This window comes from Rhipicephalus sanguineus, chromosome 2 (assembly GCF_013339695.2).
Source record: "Rhipicephalus sanguineus isolate Rsan-2018 chromosome 2, BIME_Rsan_1.4, whole genome shotgun sequence".
Classification (NCBI taxonomy): Eukaryota; Metazoa; Arthropoda; class Arachnida; order Ixodida; family Ixodidae; genus Rhipicephalus; species Rhipicephalus sanguineus.
Window position 1 is genome coordinate 212801946 of NC_051177.1, and position 12881 is coordinate 212814826.

General features: G+C 45.1%; 1 protein-coding gene across 1 annotated transcript in view; it reads left to right on the forward strand.

The window, feature by feature from the left end:
• Positions 1–12881, forward strand: part of LOC119384060 (DNA mismatch repair protein Msh6) — a 260639-nt gene that overhangs the window by 152286 nt on the left and 95472 nt on the right. Inside the window, exon 20 of the mRNA XM_037652348.2 lies at positions 9368–9476. Coding sequence (XP_037508276.1) covers positions 9368–9476 — 109 coding nt within the window. The remainder of the gene's footprint in view (positions 1–9367; positions 9477–12881) is intronic.

Sequence of the window (12881 nt, forward strand, 5' to 3'; positions counted from 1 at the left end):
ATAAACATTAAATGAAAGGCTTTTTTTGAAAATGCACTGCAAGTGCTTATACTGTTTAGCACGTAAGTAGTCCAACTGTTAATGTGATGCGAAGGGGTATTTTTCCTAGCAGAGTTGTAACACGTTACAAATAATCGATTACTTGAAATCAATATCATCTTCCTGTAATTTTGTAATAGAATCTAGAGCTGTGCGAATAGCAAAATTTTGGGTGCAAAGCGAATTCGAAGATTAAAGTTTGAGTGCAAGTCGAATCGAATATTTTTCGAATACTTTGAAGCGAAATTACAGAAAATAGTTGCAGAGGATCCCTAAGCATATTCTTATGAGATAGCAACATGAAAGCGTTTCCTTTCACTAGGTTGGTGAAGTGCTGGAGGGGTGGTGCAACCAAAGGGGTGTCGACAACACTTTACATGTCAAAGGGAAAGACGCTAGTACTTCCTCAACCTCTCCTCCGCCTTCAACTTCTGTGGAAGGCCATCTCATGTGGGGACAAGGGCATGCTCCCTTCGAGTCTAGAGTTCCTAATCTGCTCCTTAGATGTCTGAAATTTCAGACGCTTAAAGGGGTACTGACACAAAATTTCGCGGCCGAGATAGCCTGCTGGATCGATTCCCGTGTACGTGCATGTACCATCTGCAAAATATCGACAGCGAATAAAGCTTGGAAGGTATTTTATATGAATTTTGAAGTTCGCGAGCGCGATCCAGCATTATAGGCCGCACCTAGTGCATTGACACCCTCGGAGGTGACCCGAGGTGACCCCCCTACTTCCCCTATGTAACCGTTGCAGCCGGTACAAGTTATGATGACGTCGTAGCCGCCATTTCTGTTTTGACGCGCTTCCCAACGAATCGCTCCTCGCCAGCGGGTCAAACCTGAAGTGATTCGCCACGTCGAAAATTCCTTCGATCCCCGCCACAAGAAAATCGTCGCCATCAGACGACGATGAGCCCAATGACGACAGACCGCGCGGAAATGCGTCACTGTTCTGTGTGCTGACATGACCGAGCGTTTCATTCGCTAGGTGGTGATAGTTGCACCCGGCGGCTTGTCGTTTTTGGAGCTCTGTCAAACCAAAACTGAGGCTGTGTCGGTAATGAGGAGCTTGTAATTAATTATCTGTCGCGCGCTGCAGCAAACGATGTGCCGTGTTATGACTAACAGGCCCCCATCAACACATTGCAGCAAAAAAACGCGGGACGAAAATTTTTGTGTCAGGACTCCTTTAAAATCTTCGGCTTCCAAATTTTCTGACTTCTGCCCAAATTCTCAAATGTCGGGATAGCTTTTGACAGCAAGTTGATCGACTAAATAATGCTGGGTTCCCCGTGCATGTTCGTGTGTCAGCCTCGGAAAGATTAATCAAGAAGTGCAAATCCCGCCAAGTTGTAACCGGTGAACCAGACTATAAGCCCAGGAGATACACTGTCATGCCTTACGTGCACCGGCTGTCTCATCGTTTTAAAAAGATAGCAAAAAGTTTTAACGTCGATATTCTTTTTTCGTCAAACCAAAAAGTTGGTAAAGCTTGTGCTGCAGTTGAAAACAAGACCAGAGGAACTTCGGGTGTGGGTTGCACGGTGAAGCATCGCAACCCCCCCGTGTCATGCGCTGTTGGTGTGGTCTATAAAATTCCCCTCCCCTGCGGCAAGGTGTATATAGGCCAGTCGGGTAAATGTATCAACGAGAGACTCCGCCAGCACTTTAAGGGGAACGCCGACATCACACCTTTCGACACATTGTAGGGCATGTGGATGTAAACCGTTCTTCAACACTGTCATCTTGCACAAACATAGAGATAAAAGGGCACGGGAACTCGTGGAAGCGTACTTCATTAAAGATGTGGGAGATGATTGCATATCTGAGCCGTCCGTTTGCCTTTTAGATTGTGAACTACGTAAGCCTAATGAGTTCTTTGACTACAGGTAACTTTTGCGCATGTGTTGGTTGTCAGGTGTTTGAATTTTTCTTTCAATAAAGTTCAGTTGTTAGACAACGCTTGTCTTGTGTCCTCTTCTTTGTGCTCCGTCCCGTTAGCACTGAAAAGTTTTCAAAAATGCATCAGTTCCAATTCGCCCACCTCTCTACTTTACTGCAGGCGTGAGTTGCGGAGGGGGGTGAAGGGGAGGAGGGTTTGACCTCTCTCTGGCAAAATATTTCATGGGAAGTTCTTGATAAAATATCCCGTGTGAGCCATCTCTTTCAATAAAAATATCCTCACTGCACTGTAGCCATTGATAACTCGTATTTGAAGGTATGAGATGAAAACGCGCCAAGTAGAAAACACCAGTTATATGAGATATCGATGCTAAAGAGCATTGTCACTATGGTCGAAAAAATTATATGCTCATGGACTCATGAGTTGACTCACTCAGACTCACTGAGACTCAGATCGAGCCATGAGTCTGAGTCAGAGTGAGTCCAAGCAAGCAATATTTTGGTGAGTTTGAGTCTGAGTGAGTCCGTTTGAGAAAAATTTCGGTAAGTCTTAGTCCAAGTGAGTCCTGAAGGCGAAATATATTTCATGAGTGAGTTCCACATTTTTTGCCGACCTATGCTCAAGGCCAATGACTGTGCAGGGAAGGGAGAATACTATTCGATCAAGCTAACGGTGATGAGTAAATCACAGTTGCCGCGCAGCTCTTGATGGAGCTTACAATAAAGCTCATTCCTCTACACGATTCGTGCTATAACCTTTTGCCCGTTGTGCCAACCCTGCCCAGCTTGAAACTCATTCACACAGTGTGTCATAAATGGTGACTGCAGCACCAAAGCACGTGCCCTGCTGTAAACTGCTGTTTGTTGCAAATAGATGGCTGCATGTGAAATTATGTAAGAGGGCAGGTTGTACAAGAGCTTTATGTACTGACCGACAGGTATAAGCTGAAGTTGCCATGTATCGTGGCCGGTGTAAATAATTGTCCTGATCAAGATTGAAGTTTATATGTGCAAGATTTATTTCAGCACTTTACAAGATGTCTGGATTCAACTCGGGCGTTAATTCTGCATGTTGAGTTTTCTGGCCTGGAAGGGGCAGGATACTGTCAAACAGTAAAAACTACCCTGAACTGCGAAATTACGCCAAGTCAGGTAAAAATATTTACTGAATGTGGTGGAGTCAGAAAGCAAGTAATAATTGGTGAACTACAAGTTTTTTGGGACTCCATTCTTTTATGTGAAGATTGATTGCATTCATTATTGTGTACTTAAAGCCTTTCATTTTAGTGAGCTTATTTTACCAAAATATTGCAGTGCAGTGCTTTTTATTCTGATTTCCAAAAGATTTCATGCAGGGCACTTAAGTTTTAATACTATACAATGGTCAGTATTTATCAGCAATTCCAGCCACTGAAATGGCCTGTGGGATTTTGCTAGGACAGCACGGTGACAGTATGTTGGTGCTGCCTCTTGACTTCAGCAAAAGTTCAAGACCTGACTAAATAAAATGCATAGCCTTTCAATTTCATGTAGCACAGCGTTGGAATTCGGACACAATATGCTAGTTATTTATTAAACCTTCTAATTTATTAACCACCACTGAACCAAAAGCATGGCGATTCTTTCCACAAGGTATGACATGTACTTCACCACACAACTCGAACACCTAGGTTGTATTGAAAGGACAGATGTCATCACAATACTAGTTCTTCTTTTCGATAGTAAAAAAATTATGAGTGGAAAACTTATGCGGCTTAAAGGATCTGGAAAAGCTGCACTGAATAACAAATGAGAAGTTTATTACGAGGAAATGTTGGGTGGCCTGATGTCATGGATGTAAATATAAAGAAATCTAGGTCTGTCAGCAAGAAAGCCAGGAGCAGTGAGTTAATTTCAGCTTTTGGGATATAATATATAAATATATATGTATGTGTGCATACATTTATTTTTTTAAACATGGTAAGATTACTCCAGCTTAACGACTTAAAAAGTTCTGTTCCAAAATGTGTGACCACCAACTTCTCCAAAAGACTGACTTGCTGTTCCAAAGTGAGGCTTTGACTGCTCCAGAAGCTGTGCTAAACTGGTTTCGATCGATAACATCACTGAAGTTGGCCCCCACCAACATAATTGTGGTAAGATTGTGGACGGCGACCATGCCTTTCTGAAGGTCCGTGGCCATTTCGGTTGTTCGCGAATGCTGTTTTCGTTCTTTTGCGTCACACATTTGCAGCACATCGTGCTTGGCGTGCTCCAAGAATCGTCCGAATTAACCGGATTGTGGCCAAATATGATCAAATTAATGAGATTTTGAGGCCATTAAACATGTATGCTTTTTGGGACCAGAGGACACATCCGAATTATCCGACTTTCCGAATTAATGGGGGTCAAATTAACGAGCTTTTACTGTTTTACTGCCTCGTGGCTCCGAAGGGCTCTGCCTTCACTCGGTTTCCTTTGAAATCATGATTGCCACATCTTTGTTTAAACGCAGGAGGCTGCAATTCAAGTTTGCATTATAATATACTAGACCACATAAGTTCTTCACATTAAGTAGAATTTCGAAATAACTGAGTTGAAGCTTGGATGGATTGTACAATGTGCTGTAGAAGAGGAATGACGCGGTCTCAGGCAGGCTGGCCTGTACCAAGGCATTCTTGATGCAAACAAGTGGAGGGACTTCTGATTGACTGAAGAATTGTGCGAAATGGTCTCTATAAATATTCATTGATCATAGCAGCTGAACTTCAAGCAGCAGTTGCCTCCAGGAAATGATTGTGTTAATATGCACAATGTTGGGGTCCATACCTCTTGCTGCAGCATGCGACTGCAGTTACTGTAAGAATTCTCTAGTGTGGTTGTTTCTTAAAAGTATTTTGACTGAATGATAAACTGTAGTCACTAATATTTCTCATGTTTATCATGCTCTTTCTATGCCTTCTTGGACAACTGAAGTTTGTCTTGTGAACCTGTCTTTCTTTTTCACTATTGCCACCTGGGCATTTGCGCTAATGAGAGCAGTGCAAATGGAACCAATTGTTTGGGAGAAAGCCTGAAAAAAGTACAGTCGAACCCGACTATATCGAACCCGTTTACATCGAATTATCCTGTATATCGAACAACTTCTGAACACGGTATAGTTACAGTGAGAATATAGCGAAAATTACGGTTACAGCGTACAAGAATAGCAGCGACTCCAGATATATCGAACGTCGAGAGGGCAAAGGTGCCCTCGGAATTTGGCTTTCCCTCGCAGCGGCGGGGAAACTGGCGCTTTTCCCCACCGCTCACTCCAAAAGTGGTTTAACCCGGCAGCGCATGACCCGCTCTCCCTACCGTGACCGTGCCGCGTCTATTGAGCCGCCGTCACCCCTCTGCAAAAAATGATCCTGACCCGCCCGCAGCACTTGCTGATACAGCCAATCAGGGACTCTTGTACTCTCGTCGTGCGAGCGCGCGGGTCGTGCGAGTTATCTCCCTGCATTTCTCGTTCGTTGTGCTTCGCACCATGCACCTGTGCCGTGATGGCTTGCGTAAAGACGTCGAGGCAGCCGTGTACAAGTGGTTTGTCGACTTCGGCAACACCATTGCTGGTGTTGCCGAAGTTTGGAGCGAGCTGTCGAAATTTCCGGAAGCTGTTGACGGATCAATGGTCGACGAGTTTGCGAGTGCTGATGATGATGTCGCAACCACGGGTGAGCTCGAAAACGAAGACTACGTTGCCGACATCGTACCGAGCACAAGTGAAAGCGGGCACAATGACCAAAGCAACGACAATCCTTTGTCCGCATCCTCAGAGGTGATTGGGGCTTTCGCACTAGTCCGGCACTTCTGCGCGAATGTGGAAGGCTGCGGCCTCGCCTGCTCCGACTCTTTAGACCATGTATAGAAATGCGTGCTGTCGCAGGCAGCGAAGTTGCTCAAACAAAAAAAAAATGGAAGACTGTTTCAAGCACAACTGAGCTAGCTTCGTCAATAAAGTGCTTTTATGAATGGTATGGGAATTTATGACGTCCAATTCTTTAGCAGGCTTATATCGAATTATGCCTTATATCGAACTGACAAGCATTTTTTTGCGAGTTCAATATATCTGGGTTTGACTGTAGTTTGTTGTGGGGGGGCTTTTTTCTACCACTCATGGAAGGAAGGCCCCTGTTTTTAACCCTTTGGGGGTCATATTTTTTCGCGAGATGCACTCCAAAAATGGGTAATTTTTTATTGCTGAAATAATTTCTTCAGGCGGTTCTATTTCAGAAAAAAATTGTCTAAAAATTTTTTCCTTGACCATAAAGTGACAAAAAGATAACTTTTGTTACATACACATGGTTTATTCATAGTAATATCAAGCAAAATTCTAAAAAAACACTTATACAAATTTTTATAAATAAAATTTATATATCTTATTAAACATAGCTCACATACATACAAAAATAAGCGCACCAGAGTACTTTTCCAGTAAAAAATGTTTGTGCTTTAGCACTAAAAACATTTCAGCATGTGATAGTCTTTGAAGCGTGGCCTTCAGATGTCGCTCCTTGATCATCGGAGTCTGAATGCGTCAGAAAATCCTCGTCTGACGAACTGAAATCCAATGATACAGATTCTGATTCGGCACTTGGGAAATAGTCCGCATCAGCAGAATCGCCGCTCGACTCACTAGCAGCAGCGCAACCGGCGCGTGCTTCCATAACGTAAGTGAACTGCATGAGCGAGAGCACGGAAGAAAACTGTATGGTTGTGCGCCCACCTGGAAAGCAAAACGAGGGGAAAGGATATAGTAATTCTTCGTCTTATCGCCAACTAGGCAGAGTTAGTGTTGCATTGTAATTTGCATTGTATGATGCCTGATTGTTATTTCACTCTCCCACCACGCTATATAACATACGTTAGCGTGAGAAAGAGAGAGAGAGGGAAAGAACTTTGTTGAGACCCACAGGAAATGGATCATGGGGGCCTTATGGGCTTCCTTGGCAACCAATACAAGTGCACTTGCGGAGAACCCACTACACTATAAATCGCCATAATTTTTGTGAAGTAAGGAAGCAGCCACTATGCCATTTTTCATCATTCTGCGGAGAACTGGTAGCCGCTAAACACCTGTAAGGCATTATGCGCACTTTGTTGATGCTGTGGCTGATGACGAAGAAGAATTATGGCAGAGCCCTTTGTAATGGGTTGGAAGCATTCAACAACCCACTCGTTGCGCAATTCGCATTGTGTGTTGCCTGGTTGTTATTTTACTCTTCTACCATGCTATAATACATATGTTAATGTGGTTCTTCCCCGACATGAAGCCTGTATAGGGTCTTTTTGCAAAGGAGTTTCAACCACAGGCATGGATTGTAGCGAGAGAGAGACGTGAAGGCAGACGACGTGACCGTGCCGAAATCTCGCCACTTTTATTCGAAGGCCCTAGTACCAGCAGAGCGGCAGCGGCTGCCGGTGTCCAGCCTCCAGGAGCGTGAGCACGTTCTACTGCTCGCGCCTCGAGCTCCGAGCATTAGCTGCGCGAGAGGCGCGGCGCGTAAGTGGTAAAATGGTGATGATGATCGTGAGCGGTGATGAAGATGCCGCTACAGATTACTCCCCCTTGCAGAAATGAAGCAGAAATGAAAAACTATGGGGGCGTATATACAAGGCTGGTGACGCGAGACAGAATGTCCGTGGGCAGTCCAGGTCGTCAACGGTGAAGGACTGTCGGGAACCATTGGGTCTCTGGCGGGCGGCTCTGGGAGAAGCGTAGAGGGCGGGGGTCGCAACGAATGGACGCTGTAGGCAGGAGCGAATGCACCCGAGGCCGTGCACGTCGGAGCTGAACCAACAAAAATGGCTGGAAGCGATGACAGACGCTACACCGGCAAGATCGGCGAAGGGAACCACTGCGCGCACTCGGTGCATGTTGTCTTCGGCGCGACACGAAACGCCGTCGTGTACGGTGGGCGTGAGCAGAATACGGCAGCTTGCGACGGAATTGGGGGCTCAGCGCGGAGGATTGCGCTGGGGCACATCGAAAGCGCCGGCATGCATGTGGCCCTGCACAGGTTCTGGCCTGTCCTGTCGTAAGACACCCAAAACGTCGTAGTATTGTGCGCGGTACGCCTGTGGTGCGATTGGTCATCGTCGGTGCTGTGATCAGCGCGCTTGGATGGTGCTCAGATGTCGTGTGGGCGGCATCGTGTGTCAAAAGCTCCGGAGGAAACCCGTGGTGCAACCGAGCAAGCGTAGTCTCTGCAGGTTCTGACGGTGCAGCTGCGCTCGGTGAAGCATCTACGGTAGACGGCACATGAGGGCACGTGCGCAGGTCGGAATACTGCACGTCTGCCGTCGTGGCAGGCGTGACATTTGCATGCGGTGCTGCCTTTGATGAAACAGGCATGTCATCCTCAGGCGGTTCCGTCATCGTTGCCGCGTCCCGCATGTTCGGCCGAAGTTGGTGAGGGGCACGCACTGCTGCTGCGGGAGACGTCGAGGGCGATGCGGATCGCTGCTGGCAAGAAACGCAGAGCTCTGAGGTCGATGGAAGGTCACGCTCGGGTATCGTCGACGGCGAAACCTCCGCGAGCGAGGGGCGCACAGCGGGCGAGAGGTTGTCCGTGTCAGCTTGCAGGTCGTGCGGCAAGGTAGCCAGCGTGGAAGCTAAGGTCAGGAACGTGTCGTGAGCCGGCGAGGACAGGTACGACGGGCGGATGGCCGGCATGCCTGATGGACCGTCGGCCGAGGGCGTCGAAGAAACGCACCTCGTGGCGGACTGGTCGATGGCAGCAGGAATGTCGTCGGGCGCAGGAACCTCGGGCGTAGGAACCTGAACGTCGTCGGGCTGGTCGTCCGGCGCGGTTCGAACCCCGTTCCATCCTGGATATTTTTTCTCATTTCATTTTCTTTTTTCTTATTTCGCACAATAGCGGTTGTGGACACCTGCGGCAGTGGTGGCAGACAACTACGGCGCCAAAAACGGCCATAGTTGTGATCTCATAACAGCTTTTGCTGTAAAAAATTCCACGTATTCCCGAAGTGTGGCAGCACATGCCAAGCAAGAGAAATGATAAAAAAAAGGCGCGCGTTTTAAACATACATGCAATGCCGTACATGTACAGCGAAAACCCGCAAAGGGTTAACAGACTGATGGGCTACTTAGGAGGACATAATTCATGCAGCAGCGCTAAGAACCGCACGGACAACGCTGTGTCCCGCCTTCTGCTTTTTGCTGTCTGTGTGGTTCTTAGCGCTGCTACATGAATTATGCAGTTAACACCAGTTGTCATTTGCCTCCGCTCTTAAGTTGGGTTTCACTCACGTCACCCAAAGCACTTTGCCAGATGTAACGTTACTGACAGGAAGGTGTAACAAATTTTCAGGCTCTCCTTAGTACTGTATGTTTTAAACAGCTTGCTAATAAAATTCTGTTGTACTTCTGATGGTGCAGGATTCACAGCCAGGGCCTGGCACGAAAGAGTTCTTCCCACCCAGACCAACGTGCCATCCTGTACGAGGATACAGCCTACAACAAGCGCAAAATTGCCAATCTCCTTCAGGTGGGTTACACGTAGTTTTCACCTACTTCCACAAGTGTTTTCAGTGCTCCAGTATTTTATCTCTTTCAAGTTGAATTCAGTATATTATGTGGTACATCAAAGCCATTGAAAGTTGTGCATGTTGAAAGGTTAATGCCCAAGATTTTACGCTCTATGCATGAAGCAGACATACTATTTTCACATGGTTGTGACGGTGAAGAAGGCTGCAGTAAGACTGGTAAATACTAGGCTTGTGCGAATAGTAAATTTTAGGTTCGAAGTGAATTCGAAGCGAATAGTGATTTTGGTCGAATAATTTCGAACCGAATTCGAATAGTATATGTCACATATTATAAAGAAAAGTGAGCATATTTGTCATGACCCAACCAACCTGCGCAACATTTTTTTAAAATTGTAACAAGGCATGTGCAAATAAAATGTCATTCTTTTTGGTTCAAAGGAAGTGGAAGCATCTTTTAATAGCAGCAGGATTTGGCTTTTGGTAGAATGCAAATGATAATATGTTAAGTTCTAAAATTTACTATACTTGGAGCATATAAGCCGGTATAACAAGTTTTTAAACTTAAAAAATGATGAATCGATGTGAGGGAATATGTTTATATTTAACATTAAAACGGAGCTTCCCGGCAGTGCGGATTTTTTCTGGAAAGGTGTATTCACTGTATAGCACCCCTCCACTGCAGTGAAACTACCTTTACAGAAGGTTACAAGCGGACGGTGCGGATTTTTCCTGGAAAGGTGTATTCACGGTATAGCACCCCTCCACTGTAGTGAAACTATCTTTACAGGGGGGTTATAAGCGCACTAATATACACCTATTCATGATGGTTAGCACAAACGCGACAGAGACGAAAGAAGAAGAAACAACGACACAAGCACGATCTAACAACTGAATGTTTATTGGAAAAATCACAAATATATATGTCTAAGAAAGAGAAAAAACAAACCCGCGCATGCGCCAAAGATAATTGACAGATAAAAACGTGTCTGCTAACAAAACTACGCCCTTTCCAGGAAAGACACTTCCTCATCAATCAAAGCGATGGAAGGGCAGCTCACGTCTGGAAAATGCTCACCATCATGAGCATTTTCCAACTTGCCCAATTCGCTACCCTCATACACCTATTGGTTCATTTCGAATACTTCGAAATTTTCAATAATTGAAGTTCGACTCGAAGCGAATTCGAATACTGCATTATTCGTTCGAATATTCGAAGTGCTCGAATATTCGCACAAGCCTAGTAAATACGAAGCTCTTTATTGGGCAAGCTTGTGCCCAGAAAGTGAAAATCAGAAGTTCGAACAACGCACAGTGCACACTGATAGCTGCGAGCACAGTTGTTGGGTGTCGGTAATCTGATTGCCATTGAAACATCTCGGCATTCATACATTAATGATAAGAAATTCCGGCGTTATCTCTGGGGCTCGTGTTAGCTTTAGAACAAATTTGACTACTTGTGTCGGGCATGCAATCTTGTTGGAATAGTCTAAAGCAACACAGAAGTTTGCAAATAACTTGTGCAGAATCGCATGAGGTGGTGGAAGGGTTATGAAAAGGATTATTAACAACCACTTATCTGTAGCACGAAGCCACTAGGAAATCCATACCTCAGAAAGGAAAGCTTCCAGTTGAAGACCTGGTCCGGGGATCCAACCTGGGACCAAGGCTTTCCTGGGGCGGTCACTCTACCAATTGAGGGTGAATTAGCCGATAACTTGAAGCACATGGATACCAAATATTGCAAATGAGTTCTGCAGAATTTCGCAAGGTGGCAGAAAGGTTATGATCATTCCCAACCATCCGTTTTTAGCACGGAGCCACCCATTTCTAGCCCTGCCAATTGCTAGCATCCTGGTTAACACAAGCAGCCGACTCAATCAGATAGTGTCAGGCGTGCCTTGCGAATATTCATGACTACAGTGCAGCTGCTCTTGAAACAATCTGTACCTTCTGAAAGGACAAGCCTGGTGTACAGGCGTGCGGAACACTTGTGCTGGATGAGATCAAACTCAACGAGACTTTTAAGTCACCTGATAAGTTTGATGGTTCTGTCGACTTTTCAACTCCAGCAGGACAAAGCGGGGTCATGTCTGCCAGCCATGCTTTAGTTAGTACGTTCATCCCTCTGTTGCACTTACACTTGTTCACTTGTGAATGTGGTGCTCCGATGAAAGAAAAAAAAAATAGTGTTGCCTTCTTTCTTTTTCATCCCGAAATAAAGTGCCGAGAATGTGTACATGTCGGGAGAAGCTGCCTTAAATTTATCCAAAGTACTTTGTATTGGCGGATGGATTACGGACTATTTAACAGCACGGAAACAGAAGGTAGTTTTAGGTGGATCATGTTCACGTTTAGTTTCAGTGACATCAGGGGTACCTCAGGGTTCCGTACTGGGCCCACTTCTCTTCCTTGTGTATATTAATGATATTTCGGATGTAGTTAAGTGTCGTATTAGAATGTTTGCTGATGATTGTGTTCTGTATACCGACTTGACCGACCAAACGGATGCCACACAGCTTCAGGAAGACCTTAATCATGTAGAGGTATGGTGCAAAAATAATGACATGGTCCTAAACACTAATAAGTGCGTTCACGTTAGCTTTACTAAAAGGGTCAATAGGTTGATGAATCAATACATTTTAAACAATCATGTTATTAGGAAAGAAGACAAATACAAGTATTTGGGAGTTACGTTTTCTGAGGATGGGGGCTGGTCTGAACACATTGGCACTGTGGTCAGCAGAGCTGGAAAAGCCCTTGGTTTTTTACAAAGAAATCTTAAACATGTAACCACAGAAGTTAAACAGGCTGCATACCATACCTATGTTAGGCCTATACTGGAATACGCCTGTCCTGTGTGGGATCCGTTTCAAAAAGTACACATTCATGCACTTGAGCGCATTCAGTCCCTCGCAGCAAGGTTTGTTCTGGGTAAATAATACCGAACTGAAAGCTCACGAGATATGAAGAGAGATCTTAATTGGCAATCTTTACAAAACCGAAGACGTAATCTGAGATTAAAAATATTTTACTCAATTTATAACAAGAAAACGGGGATTAATCCTTCAGATTACTTAAAACCAGCCCATTATCAGTCCTCTCGCCATGACCACAAATTTAAAGTACGGTCATACACCCCCAGAACTGATCTGTTTAAACATTCATTTTTCCCACAAGCGATTGCCGAATGGAACATGTTACCAGCCGAATTGGTTGACCGCAAGACTGCGGATTCATTCTATGAAGGACTGTGCCCCCCGCAATAATGCCTAAATGGCGCTGCGGGTAATGTTCCGAATAAAAAAAAATAAAAAAAAATATGTACACCAATTGGTCTGCGGATTGGTACTTCACGGCTTCTTCAATGATTTAAAATAGTAGCGCTCAAACAAATAATTGGTACG